Source organism: Panulirus ornatus, chromosome 18, assembly GCF_036320965.1.
Source record: "Panulirus ornatus isolate Po-2019 chromosome 18, ASM3632096v1, whole genome shotgun sequence".
Classification (NCBI taxonomy): domain Eukaryota; kingdom Metazoa; phylum Arthropoda; class Malacostraca; order Decapoda; family Palinuridae; genus Panulirus; species Panulirus ornatus.
The window spans coordinates 53,001,931-53,025,416 of record NC_092241.1 but is presented as its reverse complement, the minus strand read 5'-3'; the positions used below and the strand labels follow the sequence as shown (position 1 = coordinate 53,025,416).

General features: G+C 45.7%; 1 protein-coding gene across 2 annotated transcripts in view; it reads right to left on the bottom strand.

Annotated features, from left to right (window-relative positions):
• LOC139755100 (uncharacterized) overlaps window positions 1–23,486 on the bottom strand; it is a 485,699-nt gene that overhangs the window by 236,880 nt on the left and 225,333 nt on the right. For both annotated transcript variants that reach the window (XM_071673222.1, XM_071673220.1), the window contains one exon: window positions 12,466–13,028. In XM_071673222.1, coding sequence (XP_071529323.1) covers window positions 12,466–12,561 — 96 coding nt within the window. In that variant the 5' untranslated portion in view covers window positions 12,562–13,028. The remainder of the gene's footprint in view (window positions 1–12,465; window positions 13,029–23,486) is intronic.

The window sequence follows — 23,486 nt, the reverse complement described above, 5'->3', positions numbered from 1 at the left end:
GCACTGCTATGGACATACCTCAGGGGATTAGGTTACTGAGAGGCCGGGCCCGAATTAATGGGTGAGTATGAGAGGATGGCTCGTGTCTGGAGAGGAGGATAGGAGGAGGATAGGAGGAGGATAGGAGGAAAAAAGGATAGGAGAAGAATAGGGACGTGAGGAATAGGAGGGGTAAAGTATGGAAGGGTTAGAGGCAGAGGACTCCTCCACGGGGCAAGGTGGAGTAATGGGGAGGTCCTGGAGGAGAAAGGTGGTCAGGTCAGGGGTGGAAGGGAAGAGGAGAGCAGTCAGGTCAGGACCTGAGGGGAGGGAGGGAATGGTCACGTCAGGTCCTGAGGGACAGGAAGAAAGTCAGGTAAGGGCTCAAAGGGAAGGGTGAGACCAGTCAGCTCAGGGCTCAAAGGGGAAGAAGACGAGCGAAGGACAGGGAAGACCACTCAGGTGAGGGGGCCCTAGGGTAGAGAAGACCACTCAGGGGAGGGGCCTTAGCTAGGGTAGGGAAGACCACTCAGGTGAGGGGCCTTAGCTAGGGCACGGAAGACTACTCAGGTGAGGGGTCCTAGGGTAGAGAAGACCACTGAGGTGAGGGGCCCTAGCTAGGGCGGAGAAGACCACTGGGGTGAGGGGTCCTAGGGTAGAGAAGACCACTCAGACGAGAGGGTCCTAGCTAGGGTAGGGAAGACCACTGAGGTGAGGGGCCCTAACTAGGGTAGGGAAGACCACTTAGGTGAGGAGTCTGAGGTGAGCGAGAGGGAAGGAAGGCCAGGTAGGGAGTGCATGCATGCCAGAGGACGATGAGAGATCTGGGACTCCGCGTCCCAGCCAATGACATGGTCCTCAGCGCAGCAGGGAAACCCGCTGACCTGAGGTGAGGTGTAGCCCTTATAAGGGGTCGCACCTCCCACCTCATACAGCAATCGAGTCCTGAAATCATGCACGAGTCCATGACCACCACAAGCTGTAGCTGGATAGCTTACAAGTACAGAAATACATGAGCTGATAAGAAATTTATATAACTGTCTGCTTCTCACTCCACAATGCAAATGAAGACCGAGATATTTTAAGAGCTTAAGAGCAAATCAGACACGTAACATTCCTTCCAACACTGCAGAGATAGGGAGATACACGAGCTTCCCGTAGAAAATGAAAATCTATTGACTTCTGAACGTGATTGTGTAAGTCCTTAGTCGTTGGCTTCATACATCGCTCGAGAAGCCTGAAGGAGTAATATAAGGAACAATGAACCATCCATCGAGGCTGAGGACCATGACTTACTACCCTCCTCCTTCTACATTTTCCTATAGCTCTCTCTTCTCGCCACACTCCCAGCTGCCCTCCAATAAACTTCTCCTCCTCCATGCTCTCAGACCCTCCCTAACTCCTCTCCATAGCCATATCTCCAGCCACCAAAGTCATGCAGATTGCGTACTCAACGCAAGTTAGAGTGTAGCGATCTCTGGTCACAAAGACTCAAGACGGACATCAAGTTCAAACATATACATAGAGACAGTCGTGGGTGGAGAGGCCCTCCCCCTTACCTTCTGCTGACGAGGACCTCAATGTTGCTCCACACCGGCAAGCAACGGCGCTGCAACAATTCTGCAACCTTGCACTCCTCCAATTACTCATACACACACACACACACACACACACACACACACACACACACACACACACACACACACACACACACACACACACACACACAGCCCTGCAGGATCACACTGGTGCACTCACAACCCACAGAAACATGTTTAGTTACAGAATACTTAATGCCTTTGACTACGATGCCACTTGAGCTTGCGGTGTACACCTCAAAGGCTCTGGCCATAAGACGTGCCTAAAGGTCGTACCGTCGGGCTCGAGAGACGTGCCGTTATGCTCAAGAGCCGTACCATATCACTCAAGGGCCGTAGCTTCGTGCTCAAGGGCCGTATCGTCGCGAGGAAGGGCCGTATCGTCGTGCTCAAGGGACGTACCGTCATGCTCAACGCCCGTACCGTTGTTCTCAAGGGCCGTACCGTTAATTCTGAAGTGGCGCCGTACCGTCGTGCTCAACGCCCATACCGTTGCTCTCAAGGGCCGTACCGTTATTCGGAAGTGGCGCCGTACCGTCGTGCTCAACGCCCGTACCGTTGCTCTCAAGGGCCGTTAACGCACTTTCAGTGCGAGGTGAGAATTCAGTTCGTTACCATTTCTTTTTACGACTGAGTCGGCTTTGCATTCACGCCCTGAAGAAGGCACCCGCGCCCTCTCGCCCACATCCCTGAACCACAGCGGGGACCACACGTGGTGCGTGGCTGGACCAGACTGGAACTCTTATCTGGACCACGACTGGAAAACATCCTCCCTGAGCAATCCTGTAACCACACGTAGGGTATATCTGAACACACCCGGTGCTAATCCTCGAGGCACACACTTGCGCTATCTCTTACAAGTCTGCCTCCTCGACCGGCGCACACCTGGAGTCGCCTCTTTGCACCGTGAGTCCAGGTCGTACATTTCTGGAACGAGCCCGAGCTACTGCAACACCTTAAACCCCCACCTGACAACCTCTCAAGAGACGTAAACACGACGTTTAGGTTCATTCGAATAGAAAATGAGGGAACGTCTCAAGGCTTATCTCGATTCTTTTCTCATATGCTGAAGGCTCTAGGAACCTGCACCAGCGTCCCGCCTCGTCCAACTCAGCCCCTCAAAGGAATGTGAGAAGTAGGATCCTAAAGAACACTTTCGAAGAGGTGGAAAAAAAAGACGGATTTTTCTTTTTAAAAAAAAGTTGGCCAGGTTATAAGTCTAAGGAAAATATGGAAATATGTAAAATAAAAAAGGGATTATATTCCTGCAGCACGCGAGGTATAGATGATATACTCGTCCACCTGGCTTTTATATCTGTGGCCAGAGTATCTCGTGAAAGGAGGCTTCAGTGGAAAAAAAGTTTCGACCATCGCGTAGGACAGCCGTTCGGATGTGGGGATGTCAAAGGATGTTCTTAGAACAATGGAGCATCAATATGGCCTCAGAGACGCATTAGACAATACCCAGCCTGGACCTGGAACTTACTCCAACCGCCTAGACCTGGAACTTACTCCAGCCGCCTGGACCTGGAGCTTACTCCAGCCGCCTAGACCTGGAACTCTAGCCACCTGGACCTGGAACTCCAGCCACCTGGACCTGGAACTCTAGCCACCTGGACCTGGAACTCCAGCCACCTGGACCTGGAACTCCAACCACCTGGACCTGGAACTCTCTAATACTTTCAAAATTCTGCTGAAAAATTCGTTTACTTAAGAATCTTGGATTTTTTTTTCTCTTTTAGGGATTGTCAGATATAAGTTGACTTGTTCATCACTAAAGTAGATTTGTTCATCACGAAAGTAGACTCGTTCATCACGAAAGTAGGTTTGTTCATTACGAAAGTTGACTTGTTCATCACGAAAGTAGACTAGTTCATCACGAAAGTAGACTAGTTCATCACGAAAGTAGACTTGTTCATCACGAAAGTAGACTTGTTCATCACGAAAGTAGACTAGTTCATCACGAAAGTACACTTGTTCATCACGAAAGTAGACTTGTTCATCACGAACCATCAGTATATCTCAGAGTTTTGGGACAGTATACGTTTATGAACATGTGGGAAGAAACCCTCACAGCAACAGATAATGACAAAGGCAACAGATAAAGACCAGATAGCGACAAGATTCGTTATCATCCTCTATCTACCCCCATCACATAACAGACAGAACCATCGTCTGAAAAGGTCTATCAACTCGACTATCCTCTATCTTTCTATCCAGTTCACCAGAGAGGTGACGATCTTATCTATATAATCTTTTCATCACGTTCCTCAAAGACTTGAAAGTCTTGTCTATCATCATATTTCCATCTAGTTTATCAGTGTTGTTGGTGTTATCTATATCATCTTTTCATACAGTTCATCAAAGAATTGAAAATCTTATCTATCATCATATTTCCATCTAGTTAATCAGTGTGTTGACGTTATCTTTGATTATCTTTCCATCCAGTTCAGCAGAGAGTGGACTATCTCATCTCTAATCATCTTTCCATCCAGAAGCGAGGTGAAGTTATCTCTAATTATCTTTCTATCCAGTTAAGCAAAGGCCCGACCGTCATCTAGATAATCCTCTCATCCAATTTATTCGGTACTTCGTCCTTATCTGCAATTATCTCACCTCATCAGACAATCTGAGGCATTATCTTTCAACACTGTGGAGCAGAGAGCTAAACCCATTATCTATAATTACCTTTCACTCCACTTTAAAAGGAGAGTTTGAAAGATGATTTAGGATTACTTTAGATGTTCTTGGTTCTACTGGATTTTATGAATACAGAAGAACAAAAATGTGTATTACCGTTCTGCTGCAGATAACCTCGTCACAGACCATCAGGTCTCTTCTGTCATCTGGATTTTCTGGGGTACTTCCCATAGACCATCAGGTCATCTAGTATCTAGCTTTCTCGTGCACTCCCATGTACTACTCTCCCCCAGCAAGTAACCTCGTCATAGACCATCAGGTCTTCTGTCATCTGGCTTTCCCGGGTACTTCCCATAGACCATCAGGTTTTCTGTCATCTGGCTTTCCCGGGTACTTCCCATAGACCATCAGGTCTTCTAGTATCTGGCTTTCCCATGCACTTCCATGTATTACTGTCCTCCAGCAGGTAACCTCGTCATAGACCATCTAGTCTTCTGTTCAGTGGCTTTTCCAATGTACCCCTATCCCCCAGCAGGTAAACTCGTCTCAGACCATCAAATCTTCCGCAATTTGTCTCTGTTATTTACTCTCTTGTACGCTTGTAACATAAATATGTCGTCTTTAAAGTTTCTTCCACACAAACGCCTTCATGTCCAAAGATCTCTCAAACGCCATTCCTCATGCCTCTGCATGACTGGCCTTCATCTATCTTCTCCTCCTACCTCCTCCCACCCGCCTTCCCCCTCATGAAGTAATTCACTTAGCATTGTACTCATTATCTCCTGGACTTGCCATATCTATCTCCCTCATTTTCTACTCATGACTTTCACCTCGCCATCTTCGGCTGCAGCCTTGTGTCTCGGACTGTGGCCAACCAGCCAGGTACTGCGCCCCTAAACGGTGCCTCTCCAGACAATCCCACATTAAATATTATGTTGACTTTGTTAACAAACACACACGCTCCTTCCGCACACAGTCAACAATGACGAGGGTCCGACGTGTGTTTCATAGCTACCATGGAGACCCCTGGCGGGAGGAGCATGTGTGAATTAAAGTCGCCCCTTACGAGCGTTTTCTTTTTTTCTCTTTTTTTTGGCGTAAAGATGATTTGAGGAAAATAACTGACGTGAGCTACGACAGAAAAAAAAGAACAAATAAATCCCACTAGTTTGTCTTTGTTCTTCCGTTTATACAGTATATATCCTGAGAGGCAGAGATATAGATACACAGACAACACAGACCCCAAGAAGGTCCAAGCGAAGTGGTTTGGCCTTAGAATACAATCCTCCTCTGAGGACAGAGTAGCCCGAGGCATAGACAAGATAAACAGACCACACAGACCCAAGGATCAAGCGAGGTGCTTCAGCCACAGAGAGCAATAGTCCCCTAAGGACATGGCCGTCAGGTAGCAGAATGGCCCGAGACATAGATATGGAAACATAGACCACAGAGACCCAAGGGTCCAAGCGAGGTTGTCTAACTTTAAGGAGCAATATCCCTGTGAGGTACGACTGTCAGGCTGCAGTCTAGCCAGCGCCACACACACACACACACACACACCACACACACACACACACACACACACACACCACACACACACCACACACACACACACACACACACCACACACACACACACACACACCTGGCGAGTGTTAACAACAGCAAGCAAAAGTGAATGCTGTACTTTCTTGTTCTTTCATTTATCTCGTGTGTCATGACAGTCATTTGATTCCACCTGAGAGAAATGCTAAAGTGGCTTCGACCACTCCAAAATAATTCCCTTCATAATTCCCTTAGGTACTTTCTTCGGGCTGATCTATTGTCTTCAGTCATCCATAATCTTTACATCACACATAATCTTCTTCAGTTTATTTCCAAAATAATTTCCTGTATCAAGATTATATCTTTTAAAGTTGGTTAATGCTTAAAAGATTAAAGAAAAAAAAAGATAGACCATTGAAATTCCACAACCTCTGTTCTGCTCGTATCACATTAGTAAATATTCCACGTACCTCATTAGCGATGCTTCGTTTTTAGAGCAATACGTCATCGTCTTCGTCATGAGGTAACTAACAAGTATAGCAGGAACCAACGAGGAGGTTAACGGCGGGAAAAAGAAGATGAGGATTCAGTCCAATTTCGAAGCACAGGTTGACGAACACCTGAAGGGTGATTTAGTACAGTTCGAAGCCCAGGTTGACCAACACTTGAAAAAGGATTTAGTGCAGTTCGAAGCTAAGGTTGACGATCACTTGAAGCAGGATTCATTGCAGTTCGAAGCCCAGGTTGACGAACACTTGAAAAAGGATTTAGCGCAGTTCGAAGCCCAGTTAATGAACGCTTGAAGAGGGATTCAGTGCAGTTCGAAGCCCAGGTTCATGAAAACCTGAAGAGGGATTCAGGGCAGTTCGAAGCCCTGGTTGATAAACACTTGGATTCAGTGCCTTCCGAAGACCAGACTGACGAACGCCTACAGCATGGTCTATGACTCCCACGCCTACCCATCCCTGAGTCAGGTCGGGTGCTAGGATGACGGTCATCCTAGCACCCGACCTGACTCAGGAATAGCTATGTGTGGGGGTCGTGTGTCCAGATGCAAGGTTCCTTCCTTCAATTAATACCCTGAATGTGTCCCTCGAGCCATCACACTCCATCACTGCAGCAGCAACTTGACGAGTGATCAAAGGGACCTCTTGGTGGTATAAACGACCCTCTGCCCTCAACCATCATCAAACAACGACCCAGGATCATGTATTCAAGCGTCGCGCTCGCACCGTACCCAAAATTCTTTCCTCCGTCGGTCTCCAGTGTCAGACTTGGGGAGGAGAAGTGAAAGGAGTCGTCGTCGTCCTCCTCCTCCTCCTTCTCTTCCTCTCTGGTGGTTTATGATGAGGGTGGAGTCCACCCTGCCAGCGTCCAGTGTGCCAGCGTCCAGCTTGTCAGTTGTCCAACATGCCAGCAATCCACTATGCTAGCGTCTACCTTGCCTGTCGTCCAACACGCCAACAACCACCATGCTAGCGCCCACCTTGCCACAGCGTCCAGCTCGCAGCCATGCTCAACCTTCCTTTACCGACGTCGCCAGGACGTTCCTTGACCCAGTGCCAATACAAGTGACCTTCCGGGACTTTTACGTGGCTGCCGATGCCATGACCCGCCTGCCAACTCGCCCACTACGACAATATTGGCATTATTATGAGTTATTTACCTTGTGTTGCCGCTCGCTTCTCTCCCTTTTGCTTGCCTGGTTGAGTCAGCGCCTCACTTGGGTACGTGTGACCACCAAACTTCAAATTCTGGTTCACACGTCCCAAAACAAGATACCAAAAAGACTTTGAAATTAATGAATAGTTTGTATTCAACGAGTGGAGAGTTGGGAAGCAAGCAAGGCTGATAATATGGCTACTAGTATGAAGGGATGATGTTGTGGACGTAGACCAAATAGGAAACGGAGATGGGTGGAGGTCGTTGCGAGAATTCTGTGCCTGTAGCTGTTGATGAGTGACTTGTCTGTCTCACACACTCAGGGCTAAGGTCTGGCCGAGGGAGGCGACAATGGACGACCCAGCCAGCTGACTTCCCTCTCTTCTTGGGTGGTTTTAAAATTCGTCCTGTGCGCTGAATGTACTGGCCTTGTCCTTGTGTGTGTGTGTGTGTGTGTGTGTGTGTGTATGTGTGTGTGTAGGAGTGGAGGAAGGAGTGGGGAAGAGAGAGACAGAGACAGTGAATGCTTGTGTTCATGTGTGTATGTTCACTTGTGCTTGTGTGTGTGTGTGTGTGTGTGTGTGTGTGTGTGTGTGTGTGTGTGTGAAATCACACAAGTCTCTACTTACAGAGTACGGGAAAAGGGGTTCTACACTCGTGGAGGGGCGGGGCTGGGGCCCCCATCTTTGGAACTGTTCTCTCTCCTCATACAACGTCTTAAACATTCGCATGAATTCTACCAACATTCACCATCTCAGTCTAGTACTATAAACCTACATCTGCACATCCTTTCTATCAAGTGTCTTGTTTGATATCATGTTATAACCTCTGGTTGGTTGTTCTACCCCACTCGTTTTCGAAGAACTGTTCACTGTTATCATCGCACTGGTTTATATAAATCGTGAATTCAAATTCTGCCTTTTATTCTCCTCTCTTCCATGGTGGACAGATTTATGGCCTCTTGCCTCTCACTGTAACTCATCATTTTATTTATCCTGGTACGAACATTGTAACCTTCCTCTAGACCTCCTCTGTCAGTTCTTTTTGTGCTTCTTTAAGCACGGTGGCCAAACTTGAGAAGGGTATGCTGTATAATCAGCAATACAGGAGGTGAAAAGTTTGGTGGTCATCTTTCCTTCATGGAGCTTGAATGTGACTGTAATATTGGGACACGAGACAGTTTGTCTCCTTTACAAGTCCTCCCAAATTGGGACTCTGGCCACAGGTTGGGGACGACGTCGACTCCAAAAGTCACTCTCACACATAGATTACTGCAACTTATTACCTGCTGGGTCATAATTACCTGCTGGGTCATAATTACCTGCTGGGTCATATTTGTGCAACGATGGTATCTGTCATTGTAACCCTTCTTTAGTACTTTGCATATACGTATATATATATATATATATATATATATATATATATATATATATATATATATATATATATATATATATTCTTTACATTTTAATCGCAGTTACCTACATCAGCGAGGTAGCGCCAGGAACAGACGAAGAAAAGCCGCATTCGCTCACACCCATTCTCCAGCTGTCAAATGTAATGCACTGATATATCTGTCTGTCTATCTATCTATCTATCTATCTATCTATATATATATATATATATATATATATATATATATATATATATATATATATCGACACCTCTATATAGCATAGCGAGACACTTCATAAAACAAAACACATCTTAGTAACTCTGCGATTTCCTGTATTAAATACATGAAAACATTAAAATTCCATCTTGAATGATTTGCTGTCAGAGCCGAAGCACACACACACACACACACACACACACACACACACTCACACACCCACTCACACACACACACACCCACACACACACACACACACACACACACACACACACCACACACACACACACACACACAGACCCATATTGCAGAATGGGTTTGGAGTTAACGAAACCCTTTTAAACGACGCGTCGCGTGTTCCGCGCTCTTGTTTACAAACACCGCTGTGGCGGCTTGTCTCCGCCCGTCCAAATACACTCTGGAGAACACAGGCCTCGGGTGGGGGAGTGGGTGTCGGAGGGACGTGGTGAGGGGCAGATGTCTGGGGAAGTGGGTGTCGGAGGGACATGGTGAGGGGCAGATGTCTGGGGGAAGTGGGTGTCGGAGGGACATGGTGAGGGGCAGATGTCTGGGGGAAGTGGGTGTCGGAGGGACGTGGTGAGGGGCAGATGTCTGGGGGAGTGGGTGTCGGAGGGACGTGGTGAGGGGCAGATCTGGGGGAGTGGGTGTCGGAGGGACATGGTGAGGGGCAGATGTCTGGGGGAGTGGGTGTTGGAGGGACGTGGTGAGGGGCAGAGCAGATGCCTGGAGGAGTGGGTGTGTAAAGTGGTCAGTGTTGAAGCTATGAATATATGTCATATTTCACGTCGGTTTATAAGGGAAAGACAGATCATTCTGGGTGACCTGATGGTCTATGACGAGGTTTATGGGAAAGTCCAAAAAAAAACAAAAAAAAACAGAAGACCTGATGGTTTATGACGAGGGTATGGGATGTATCGATGGGAAAGACATATAACAAGAAGACCTTGATGGTCTATGAAGAAGGCATGGGACGAATCCATAGGAAAGACAGATAACAAAAAAAACCTTGTTGGTCTATATCGAGGTTATCTGCTGGAGGATAGTAATAGCATCTTACACTCGTAATCTATATAGATGGAGACAGGATAGATGGAGACAGGATAGATGGAGACAGCATATCTCTAGGTTGAGGGAACGAGTCTTGGGAGTTGAAAACCTTGAAGAACAGTTTCTTGGAGGGTTGGTGGTCTGAGAAGCGCGGTAGAGGAGGAGGAGGAGGAGGAAAGTTTTGAGACGAAGATGAAACATCATAAATCTCACGACTCGACCCAGATGTTCCTCCATCAAGGAAGCACCGCTCCCACCCAACCTGCGAGGGGAGTCGAACACTTGATCTTCCCAACCTACATACCTGTCGAACGGGCGGGCTTCCCTACACCCCCCCACTTGGTTCCGTCCTCTGCAGCCAAGAAGGAAGGAGGTCATGCACGTTCATGGTGGCTGCCATGTGTGTGTGGTGTGTGTGGTGTGTGTGTGTGTGCCACTTGCCTCCCTCATTCCCTCGCCCCTCCACGCACCAACACACCCCCGGAACTATTGGTATAGAGTACTTGTCATGCAGGACGTTGTGGGCGCTCCCGCTGCGCTGCCTGCAAGGTGACCCTGCTAATGGATGTACTGCACGACTAATGTACTGCACGTCTAATGGATGTACTGCTCGTCTAATGGATGTACTGCACATCTAATGACTGTACTGCACGTCTAATGACTGTACTGCACGACTAATGGATGTACTGCACGACTAATGGATGTACTGCACGTCCAGTGGATGTACTGCATGTCTAATGGATGTACTGCACGACTAATGACTGTACTACACGACTAATGGATGTACTGCACGACTAATGGATGTACTGCACGACTAATGGATGTACTGCACGACTAATGGATGTACTGCACGACTAATGGATGTACTGCACGACTAATGGATGTACTGCACGACTAATGGATGTACTGCACGACTAATGGATGTACTGCACGACTAATGGATGTACTGCACGACTAATGGATGCACTGCACGACTAATGGATGTACTGCACATCTAATGGATGTACTGCACGTCTAATGGATGTACTGCACGTCTAATGACTGTACTGCACGACTAATGGATGTACTGCACGACTAATGGATGTACTGCACGACTAATGGATGTACTGCACATCTAATGGATGTACTGCACGTCTAATGACTGTACTGCACGACTAATGGATGTACTGCACGACGAATGGATGTCCTGCACGTCTAATGGATGTACTGCACGACTAATGGATGTACTGCACGACTAATGGATGTACTGCACGTCTAATGGATGTACTGCACGACTAATGGATGTACTGCACGATTAATGGATGTACTGCACGTCTAATGGATGTACTGCACGTCTAATGGATGTACTGCACGTCCAATGGATGTACTGCACGATTAATGGATGTACTACACGACTAATGGATGTACTGCACGTCCAATGGATGTACTGCACGTCTAATGGATGTAATGCACGTCCAATGGATGTACTGCACGATTAATGGATGTACTGCACGACTAATGGATGTACTGCACGACTAATGGATGTACTGCACGGCCAATCACGTACATGGCACGCGCCTGCCAGAGTTCCGGTGGAAGCCAAACTTGGAGAGCACTTGTGGCACCTGTTTGACGGCACACACGCAGAGGGGAGGGACGGGTCTGCAATGCCAGAGTGGCAACACAAGGTGGGAGAACGAGTGTGTTTCACAGTGGTAACGCAACACCGTATCAAGGTAGGGGAACGAGCGTGTTTCACAGTGGCAACGCAACACTGTATTAAGGTAGGGGAACGAGCGTGTTTCACAGGGGCAACGCAACACTGTATCAAGGTAGGGGAACGAGCGTGTTTCACAGTGGCAACGGAACACTGTATCAAGGTAGGGGAACGAGCGTGTTTCACAGTGGCAACGGAACACTGTATCAAGGTAGGGGAACGAGCGTGTTTCACAGTGGCAACGGAACACTGTATCAAGGTAGGGGAACGAGCGTGTTTCACAGTGGCAACGGAACACTGTATCAAGGTAGGGGAACGAGCGTGTTTCACAGTGGCAACGGAACACTGTATCAAGGTAGGGGAACGAGCGTGTTTCACAGGGGCAACGCAACATTGTATCAAGTGTTCCAGAGTGGGAACGTGTCTCTGGAATAAAGCGGTGAAGCGTCCACGTATCAAAATAGTAGTGGTGACTTCTGTACCAAAAGCTACAGCTCCTGTAACACCAAACATCCTACACAAGTGGAACACTGAGTATCAAATAATACATACAATACTACAGTATCAACGCCACTGTAATACTGTAATGTCGAGAGGGGGTGTAAAACCTTCGATACAGTTGATGGATCATAAGAGGAAGATATACTGTATGGGGAGAACACTCACCTTGGCCAGGGCGGGGAGAGTGGTCAACAGGAGAGCTAGCCACACCAACCCGACGCACCTCCTCACCATCTTGTCACACTCGACCAAAATGCTCATCCTTCTTCTCGTCTTCGTCTTGATCTTAGCCTCGCACGGCACACATTTTCCGAAAAGACAAAACAAAAGATACACTTCTTTTTTCCCTCTCTCTTTTTCTGTGTCTCTTCACGGCGTCAACTTTTATGGAGGTACTCAAAGGTTTTCTTTCATTTTCAAGCAACCACACCAGACAGTCACGTTGTGTAAAGGTATATAGTTTGAGAGTCGAGGTGGGTCAGTGGCGACGTGTCTCGGGGTGTGGTTTCTACCGAGTGTTGTGGAGGGGTGGTGGCCGCCGGGACCACGTATGCGTGAGGCACGAGTCTCCACCACAAGGACAGGTGAGGTAACTCCCGACTCACAGCTGAGGGTTCACTCTCCGGGGGTATCAGCTCCCTGACGAAGGTGACTGCGACGCTCTTGATGTATGATCAACGCCCCACCCAATTCGAGGTCCTGGGGAGTCTTAATTCTTGGGTTGTATCCTGAAATGTAGAAAAAAAGGAAAGGATAAAGATTAGTGACGTAGGGATAGAATGTATGTAATATATGCAAGGGTGCGGACACACCTGCTCGAAACATGGATTCGAAACAGGTTCAAGTCATGAACCTGGTCTCGAACACATATTCGAAGCACTAGCGTCACAAACATATTGGTAACTCTGTCAGATTCATGTCGGTGGCACTGGTTTGGATGAGGCTTCGAAATACCGAACATAAATATAACAGCCATAACTATATATAGTCTACAAAATGAAACTGTTCGTAATGATCACAATTGAATGATTCACATCTATGGTCACACAGGAAATGCATGCCACCGGGGCAATGTAGTTTTCTGAAGTTCGACACTGGGTTCACACCTTATAAGACTATATACCGGTATAATATACATGTGTGACCAGACGTGTCATTCAGCATGTACAATCTCTCCCACTCATTCCGCTCCACCCTTGGCGCATATCCTTGATGACCACATGGCTCATGACCATTGAATGTAATGTCCTTAATGGTAATAAACTATATGCATATACGTCTGTATTGACATAACATTCATTGACACTATACAGTCACCTTTATATTAACATATTCATTGCCATGCGTCTGGTGGAGTACACAAGTGTGCTTGGGCAAACACGTACACTGGCTTTACATTAAACACTGTGGGCAACGATAAAATGCAGATCATACATCTGGCACCGTCTCACATAGGGATTGTTTGGATATTTTGGAACAGGTAGCTGACACTGCGGTTCGAATCCCCTCCCCCGTAACCCGGTACGGCAGAGTCACTACCAGGTGTTCTAACAGTCCATATTGATGTTCTAAGCTGGGTTACCACTTCACAGACATCAGGTCCCAGATTGAGTCACTCACTCGAAATCGGACTTTGACGACATCAAGAGATTCCGGGACGACACACCGTCATGTCGCCCTCCGTCGTGTAGACAGAAGTCCCACACATATCATCCCGTATCAGAGGACCTTCCACCACAGGGGTTTGGGGGTGTGTGTCTCTGAGGGAAGGACGGTGACCACACCTAATAAGTCGCCCACATGACACTAACGCTGCGGGGTGCATCAAGTAAGGCGTCCTCACACACCACCACGGTGTTGGCTACTGTCTCGGACAAGTGTGGACCACACCCTGACTTCACCTCTCTTTCCAAAAGGCTGACGCCTCTGCCTCATCCCAAACAATCCCCATAGCATTGATCTCATCATGTGTGTGGGTCATGTTGCACGACCGCTGGCAGTGCTCCGGACATTGTGGCGAATGTGGCAGCGCACTGGAGGGAGAAAAAGCTTCGCTGAAATCATAAACACTGAAGCCCCAAGCTTTCCACTGTACTTCGAGCAGTTGTCAAGGTTACCGGCAAGTTCTCTTATGTAAATGCTTCACGGAAGTATATAAATTAGTACTGCGTGTGATGTATATGATGAAGGTCTATACTATATCGTGAGCTGTTCAAACATTTTTCGTTAAAGTGGGGATTCAAACAAGGCGAATATTCATATTTCATGAACCAGTGTTCGAACTGCTTCGAACGCAGGTGATCGACGACGTATACAGATAGTACTCTGATTTTACAGCAATACAGCTGAGTATATTTTCACTCAAGCCTGGCAGTTAGGTGAGAGATACAGCGGCGAATGCTCACTCAGCCATTGGTCAGCTGCCCACAGCAAGACGCTGGGGATGATGTTTAAGATTCGCCAGACCTTAGCCTAGCCAAGAAGTGTCTTGTCTACAGACGACCCGTTCCACTCGAAGCGCAAAGATGGTGGATGTCAACGTAGAAACGAAACATTACAATCACACCAAATAAACGCATTAGATGCTCAAGTAAGATTTCAATACATAAGATATACTCGTACGTAAATGTGTACGTATATATACCACAAATGAATGAGAGATTTATAACAGAATAAATACAAATAAGAAAAAAAATCATTCGATTACCCAAGAGTCTGTTTAAGGGGAGTGGGCGTGTGTGTGAGTGTGAGTGCGGGGAGTGGTAGTGTGTGTGTGTGTGTGTGTGTGTGTGTGTAAGACACATCGCCCCCACTCTTCAAGAGATCGTACACCTGCTGAGTAATATAATGTGACTTAGTCCGTTTTCTCTTTACGTCTCAGGTAATGTCTGATGCACATCCTTCAGTTGGGTGGGATTCCCAGACGCCCTGGTACCAACCAATTAGGCAACGCCGCCTCAGTGAATGGCTGGACACACTGTGACAACCTTTCCTTACATTTCCACGACGCGTAACGTAACGCACAAGTGATCTGTTATTCTCGATCAGACAATTTGCCTTTGAAATCCTATCTTTAGATCCGATGATGATTGTAGTACCGGAGTGCCGGTCTTAGAATGACTTACCCTCAATTTCTTGCCTATCTGGTCGAGCTCACCACCTTTCTGTCCAGCGGCTTTGAACCGAATACACCACGGATCGGGTTCGAACCCTAGAAGGGACGTCAGGTCACCTCAACTTCACGAAATTAAAAAAAAAAAAAAAAACAGAGGCACCAGTTTTCTACTCTCTCTCTCTCTCTCTCTCTCTCTCTCTCTCTCTCTCTCTCTCTCTCTCTCTCTCTCTCTCCCGTGCCCCAGTCTCAGCTCAGTAGGAGCGACATGGACCAATAAATAAGTCACTGAATTAGATATTCCCACGTACGTAAGGACCTCCACAACTGTCGTACCTCTGCCTACGAATGAGAGAATGGTAACGAGACCAGCATAACTCAGGCTCGTGTCTCTCAACTCCTGACTTGGTGGTGCACTGGGAGGCAGGCAGGCGCTGTAGCTAGACGGACGGGGGACTATGAGATATCAAAAAAATTTCTGGCAGCATTTCCCTTGAAGTAATTTGAGCAGATAGTTAGCAACAGATTGCCTTGCTTATAAGAAGAAAAACCAAGGACTGATTAGACTAGATTAAGTAAGGACTGGGTGGCTGTGTTTGCTAATTACTGACTCTGGAAGAAAAGGTTTGTTACCTGGTCGACATTCTCGCTGTTTCTGAGACTCATATACCAAGATGCCATCATTCGGTGCCACTCTTTATTCAGACACTTATATCGGTATATTCATATATCGGTATATTCATATATCGGTATATCATATATAGCATTTTGCCCTGGGGGTGTCGTCTATTACACACACCACTACACATTCAACAGGTTCAGTCTCGTTTATGTTCCGTGAAGACGGAAATTATTTATGTCATTCACTGAATTATTCACTGAAAAAAATTTCTCCTCTCCTTCTGACTCAGCTACGAGGAACATTTCTCTTCGGTGGAGGTCTACACGTTAAGAACTCTGGCCCACACCAAGACTCCTCAAGGTTACCCTCCTTCTCCTCCTCCTCCTCTTCCTCCTCATCTTCTCTATTGGTCGTCCTTGAGAATTTCTGAGTCTGTATCAGTATAAGTGTTTGCTACTTGGCCGTAATACTGTACCCCTCACCATCTTGATTCAGTGTAAAGGATATGATGTTATGAATCCACTTACTGGAAATGATGATGGTATACACACACGTAGACGAAGGCCGGGTTAGAGGAAAAGAATAAAGACTGACTTTGTGGACGACAGAAGAATGGAAGAGAACATTTAGCCAATCAGTAGCGACCAGTAGCAGCCAGCAACAATTGGTAGCACCAAGTAACAACCAGTAGCAACCAGTAACAACCAGTAGCAACCAGTAACATCCAGTAGCAACCAGTACCAGTGACAACTAGTAATAACCAGTAACAACCAGTTACATCCAGTAGCAACCAGTAGCATCCAGTAACATACAGTAACAACCAGTAGCAACCAGTAACATCCAGTAGCAACCTGTAACAACCAGCAACAACCAGTAACAACCAGTAACAACCAGTAGCAACCAGCAACGGCCAACAAAAGCCAGTAGCTCCCAGTAGCAGCCAGTAGCGTCTGGCGATGTTTGCACACAAAGATAATGCGAAACTTTACGTTTTTCATTTTGTCAACGACACGACCACAACGTACGAACCTGACTGTATTAAGATCACGTCTAAAATTCTTTTTCGTTTTGATTTTATTGTCTTATACACTTACTCCCTCCACCATGATCCTTGCCATCAGACTCGGATCATGAGAGAGAGAGAGAGAGAGAGAGAGAGAGAGAGAGAGAGAGAGAGAGAGAGAGAGAGAGAGAGAGAGAGAGAGAGAGAGAAGGCTAGAATAAGATTTGAATGAAATAAGGCTAGAATAAGATTAGAATAAGGTTTGAATAAGGTCAAAATAAGGCTAAAGTAGATTTAAAATAAGGCTAAAATCAGGTTGAAATAAGGCTAAATAAAGACCTGAAACAGCTACCTCAAGACCACAATGATGGTGCTTTTTTATTTTTTTGACGGTCTCTCGAAAAAAATGACAACTCTGAATCGAGAAATGGGATCCCATGTCCTGCCCAGTAAGATGATGTTCTTTATGATACTATTCAAGAGAATTAGATCCTCCCAAGTTCTCAATACATCGAGATATTATAAGTTCTAACCCAACATAATCTATGCTCATTCTACCAGTATACGACTAAAGCAATTCATATTAGTTCTAGGTAATAGTTTACGCTTTTTTACTTTTTTACAATCTTGATTGATTTATCTCATATCTTACATATATCTTACGTATATACTTCACATATATACCTCACTACTGTGGAGGTGTCATCCCCACACACTGACCTAATTCAAGCAGTTCCTCTTTCGACTTCGCCGCTCGGCATTATGATTCGAACCGAGGCGTCGAATCTATTGGTTCATACTTGATGTTCACCAGTGATGTTAACATGCGACACATGGTCCATCCTCTGGTTCATATACTGGATCGAATCACACACACATATCCATGCGGGAATAAGTAGTGTAGTGCTGAACTACAGTTTTCAATCTCCAGTTTCCTAGATTATATTAGATTCTGGTTTGTCTTGATCGGATGACTCGCGAGTCTTTAGCTCAGAACTGACGATGGAACCCTTACAGCACATACGTTTGTGGAGGTAGCATTCATTTGCCTTCCCTCAGTCTATTTCTCTTCCCATACCATTTCCTTCTTTTCCGGTAAGAGTCCTACAACCTCCGACACATTTTGTAAATTCGGTGATGTTGTGGAGGAATGTCCAAGCAAGAGATAATCGCTTATCATAAGTCAACACTCTTGTATCAATGACAACATACACAATGGGATTGGAATCTACTCATTCAGAGATACAAAGCATCTCTCTCTCTGCATGGACAACACTCCTTGGTTGGTGACAAGCAATTCGAACCCTCGTAGGAGAGTCTGATCGGTAGGAATGAACTTAATAGCTATTGGCACGTGAAATCAAAGGCTGCAAGGTCAAGATTATAAAACATCCTTCCTTTGACTGTTCTAATAAGGGTATATCACAGTTCGTATGCACACACACACACACACACACACACACACACACTCTGAGAGAGAAGCGATAACAGTTTGCTTGCGACGTTCCTCCTCAGTCTCCGCTACAAACCCCTCCTGACGCAAAACCGACGTATGTAAAAACCGGCGTCGCAAATCACACACGTCCGGCCCAGGGCGAGCTGGGGGTAGCCACAGCCAGGAGTAGGAGGAGGAGGAGGAGGAGGAGGAGGAGGCCCAGTGACGCGACACTGTAAAATGACTCCTACATACCCAAGCTTTGTTTTTGCTGCACCCTGACGTCGGCTTGTGTTCACAGCTGCGTCCAACAGAAGCGGGTGACATCTCCCTGTCTCATATCTCCCCCCCCCCACACCTACCCACACAACCCTACCCCACCACTGTAGGGGCAAACACGATGGCTTTATCCACTCCATTGGCTTACCAAGGCTGAAGTAGTTTGAATCACACCTTCTCCTTCAGAGACTGAGAGAGGTTTAAGAGATACGACAAGACTAAGGGAGGGAGACTTTTGAGTCGCAGTGTCTCTCATCAACGATGCAGCTTGACTGCGAGAATAAAGTTTAGAGTTAGATAGCATTTCGGCCATATTGGGTAAGTGTCCCCTTTAAAGCACACCTTCTTCTGGTGTGATAAAGAATGATATACTCGCACTGACGTCGTGGCTAGGCGTCGGAGGAGACCTTAACAGTCGCAGAAGAGGAGAAGAGACAGCAGCAGGCTGGAGGTGAATTGGGGAAGAGACGTGAAGACTATGAACGAGTGAGTTGAGGAACACCAGAAAGTTGGGGGATGGGAGAAGTGAGGATTAATGTGTTCATTCATTCAACACTGGCATTACCAGGCAGTGTCGTCAGGTCACGGTGATACTTAAAAGAAACGCGAGTGAATTAAGATTAATTTGAGGAACTTTATGTCCTTTGCGAGTTCGATAAGAAGAGGAAATGATAGGAGGAAAAGCCGAGCGCAGATGGCACCATCCATGGGTGGTGATGATGGTCGGGCTCAGGTAACCTGAGTGTTGGGTTGAGTAGTGAGCAGACGATGGAGAACATGGGCTGGTGGGTTGACGTCCCCTGTACGTCACCAGGAGGACTCTACAGGCGTTGGACGAGGCCGTCGTGTGTATAATCTATAAGCGTTTCCCGTGCCATACAAGCGTCTGATATAAACGCATTAACGGAGAAGCGATTTATCGAGGTGTGTGTGTGAGTGTGTGTGTGTGTGTGTGTGTGTGTGTGTGTGTGTGTGTGTGTGTGTGTATGTGTATGTGTATGTGTGTGTGGGGGGGGGGATACCTGTTTAAATCTAACTGATAAGTGTTAAGAGGGGAAGGAAGAGGTACAGTCCTGTGTGGATGGGAGGTAAACGAGTTACCGTCACGCGTGGATGGGAAGGGACAGAGGTTCAGTCCTATGTAGACGGATAAAGAAAAAAAAATAAAACAAGCGTAAAACTGAAATCACTTCAGTCAACGAATCTTTCCCCTTCTGCCTTGAATACGTCATGTTAGGATATACCTCTGATGTAAATAGCGTCTCTAAATGTATCCTTAATTCCCATCAAATATCTGAAACACTTGGATCCTAATAGCTCTCTTGTGGGAACCATCGTTCGAGTGACACTGATCCCCATAGGAGAGATGGGTTACAGAAAATCTAACATTCTCATAATTCGCTTATTACATATTTTGAATTACATATTTTAGACGAATTCGATTATTATTCATTTGAGTATATCTCATTTTTATCTAGGCTGATAAAATCATTCTGCAGAATACACTTGATTAACCTGAGTTATTTAAAATGGTCTTGATGTCATTTGATGTGGTAAGCAACAAGGAATAGTATATACGGGTGTGGAGGCATCCATGTGTGGTGATAAACGCAGGTCTAGGTTCGATCCCAGGTGAGGAGACCTTTATCAAATGCAACAGCGCAATTATATAAGACATTTCCTAGTTCAGTGAAGACCAGACAGTTGCTGTGTGGAGACCAGAAACTTGGTGTGTGGAGACCAGAAACTTTGTGTGTGGAGACCAGACAGTTGCTGTTTGGAGACTAGAACTGTGTGTGTAGAGACTAAATACTCTGTTAGATGGAGACCAGAAACTGGCTGTGAGAGACCTGAAACTCCGCTGTGTGGAGACTAGAAATGCTTAGCTATTTTTATCGACCAACCCTTGAAGGAGGATGAACGGCTGGATTGACTGTGAGCCAACTGCCGTAACCATGATTCGAACCTATACGCTCGACCCCGAGCGCGTCATGGTCAGGAACGAATAACCGCTACACCACGGAGGTCTTACGGAGCCCTTAACTAACCCAACTACGGGTTAGTCTCAGCTAGGCTTCTATACTGAACGACTTACACCTCTAGCTATCCTAATCCATGTGAAAATTCTCTCTTTTCCAAGTCCATAAGTGATGTAAATGTTTTCGATCGTCTGACATCATCGAAGTCGAAATTTTCCTGGGAAATGAATACCTGATTCACACAATTGAGTCTCTCCATAACTCTACAATGCTTGTTTCACTGTTCCAATCAAATCCCTTTTGATAATTCTCGCATCTTCCATTGATTTTTAATCTTCACGAATTTTCTCCTACCATACATTCAACATCTTTCTAGTCGCGTGGTATATTCATTCCATTCTAACTTGCTGGAAACGTTACGTCCTACATATAAACATTGTTGCCACGCCATCCTAGTAGTTCAACATGTCTCCAGTTCTACGCTAGACTCCGGCTGCTGCCCCACACATCACTCGTGTCTGACCTCTCGAATAACTCGCTCCTCATATTTATAGTGTCCCTCGAAGATTCTTATCTTCTTAGGTGACCCATGTCTAGACCAACATAGATGCATGTCCTGGCTTTCCTTTGCATCATCAACTCTCGAAGGCTGCCTACAATGGTCCTTCCCTCCGTCTCCAACGTACAGTACAATTCCTGTGGCTTCATAAACAGTACACCATTGACGTGACTGCTCCCTTCTCTACACTGTTATCTTTAGAATATTTCTTTATTGTCAACTCTTCGGCTGTTCACTTATCTTCTCTTATAGTTAGCTTTTTTTTTTCATTTTTTTACTGGTTCATGAAGCCTACTTCACTCGTTTCTATAGTTTAAGATTTACTGAGTAAAAGTCGACTTTAACTCCACTATTAGCTTCGGATAATGAGTGATTTGGCGATGAAAGAGGTGTCACTGACGGTCAGGGAAACTGTGAGGTTGGACGTAAACGCGGGTAAAACACTACATAAAAAAAAAAAAAAATCAACAGAACTTATGAGAACCTAACCGAACCTCTCCTAGCAGTCGAGATGTATTGTTGAAATGTACCAACATTGTCTGCCGCTGGGGGATTATGTGGAATGATTGCTTGTGGGGGAGGTAGGGCGGTGTCGTCTGTTTGTTTACATTTGTGGGCAGTTGGTGCAATGTTTTGTCATGGCTGTATCTTGTATATTTCGACTTTAAGTGTTAAAAAATAAGATAAATCTCGCTTGCAAGAATACGTTTGCTGTGGCTTTCAAGGCTCTGTTGATTTGTTACTACTGTTTCCGACTACTTTTACTTTACGGTACTCGACCACAGACATTTTTCCCGGTCATAATCCACACCAGTATCGCCTCATTCAATATAGCAGAATGAATTACAATCTTCCTAATCAAGCTCCGTCACTGTCTACACATTCTCTAAATACTACACTTCTACTGCAAATAATATCACGCCACATACTGAAGTCACAGCGATGCGGAGCTAAACTGAACTTGCACCATTAATCTTCGTCCCTTTTCGTATTTTCATCTGTTGTGTTTTGAGCCTGCTGTTTTCACGTCTCAGTCCACCATAATTACTTTCCCCTTTTCTTACCCATCCTTTCTCAGCCTCCAGTACACCGTCAGCTGCACTGTCATCTCCAGCCTGACCCAAACTTTCACCCACACCTCATTCGTTCCTGCGTACATATGATTCGGAAAGAGCCTCACTGTACTACGCTACTCTAGATTCAAATTGCGAATCGCCTCACCCTCTCATTTTTTTTTCCCCCTTGTAGTACCTTCCCTAGTGTTCTCTTCTACAGTCCTAGGGCAGTCTACGGCACACCTTCCACACATGCTTATATATATATATATATATATATATATATATATATATATATATATATATATTTTTTTTTTTTTTTTTTCCAGTTTAGCTGTTAGGCAGCAGCTAACTCATTGTGCAGGTCATTCTCCCTCGTCTTGTGGGCGGCCGTTGGCGCACAAAGGGGTCTTTGTTAGATCCCAGTGGGCAGAAAATTACACCATTAAATACTACAAAAGTTGCTTCATTTACATTAGCTTACGAGTCTTTTCATGTAACCGGTTCATTTGCTTAATGCGGGAAGTGGACACAATCTCAAAATTTCATCTTTAACTGTGTCGTACCGAAATTTCGCTTTTTCTATGTCCCAGTAAATATTATCTTTTTCTTCCTGCTAACTGCAAGTGAATAGTTTAAACATGCTTTGTCTGCCCTAGGCTTTATGGAGTTGATTTAGTTTGTCTTCGTAGAAATTGAATGACTATTGTGATTATGAACTTTCAAAGTCTCCCTCCATTCTCGATACGTTAGCCATATCTCGCCTAGCCTATCACCTTTTTGATCATGGTTATCTGTTCTATTCTGTCTATCCATGTCACCCATTATGGAGACCCATGAGTCTACTCCACTCCCCATTAGACCATCATCCATTCTAACCCAGAGAGAATATGGAAATCCATTTCACCCATTACAGTCTGTCATCCATTAAGAAACGAATGAAATTTTTTACATCCATGTCACCCATTATAATAACCTGTATATCCACATCACCCATTACAATAACCCATTTCACCTATTTTAGTGCTCTGCGTATCCATGTTACCAATTCTATCAGTGAAGTACACTCTCTTTACAACCCATGACAATAACAGTTGCAACAGCAACTTATATTGCTCCATGATAAGTCAAACATGAAAGCC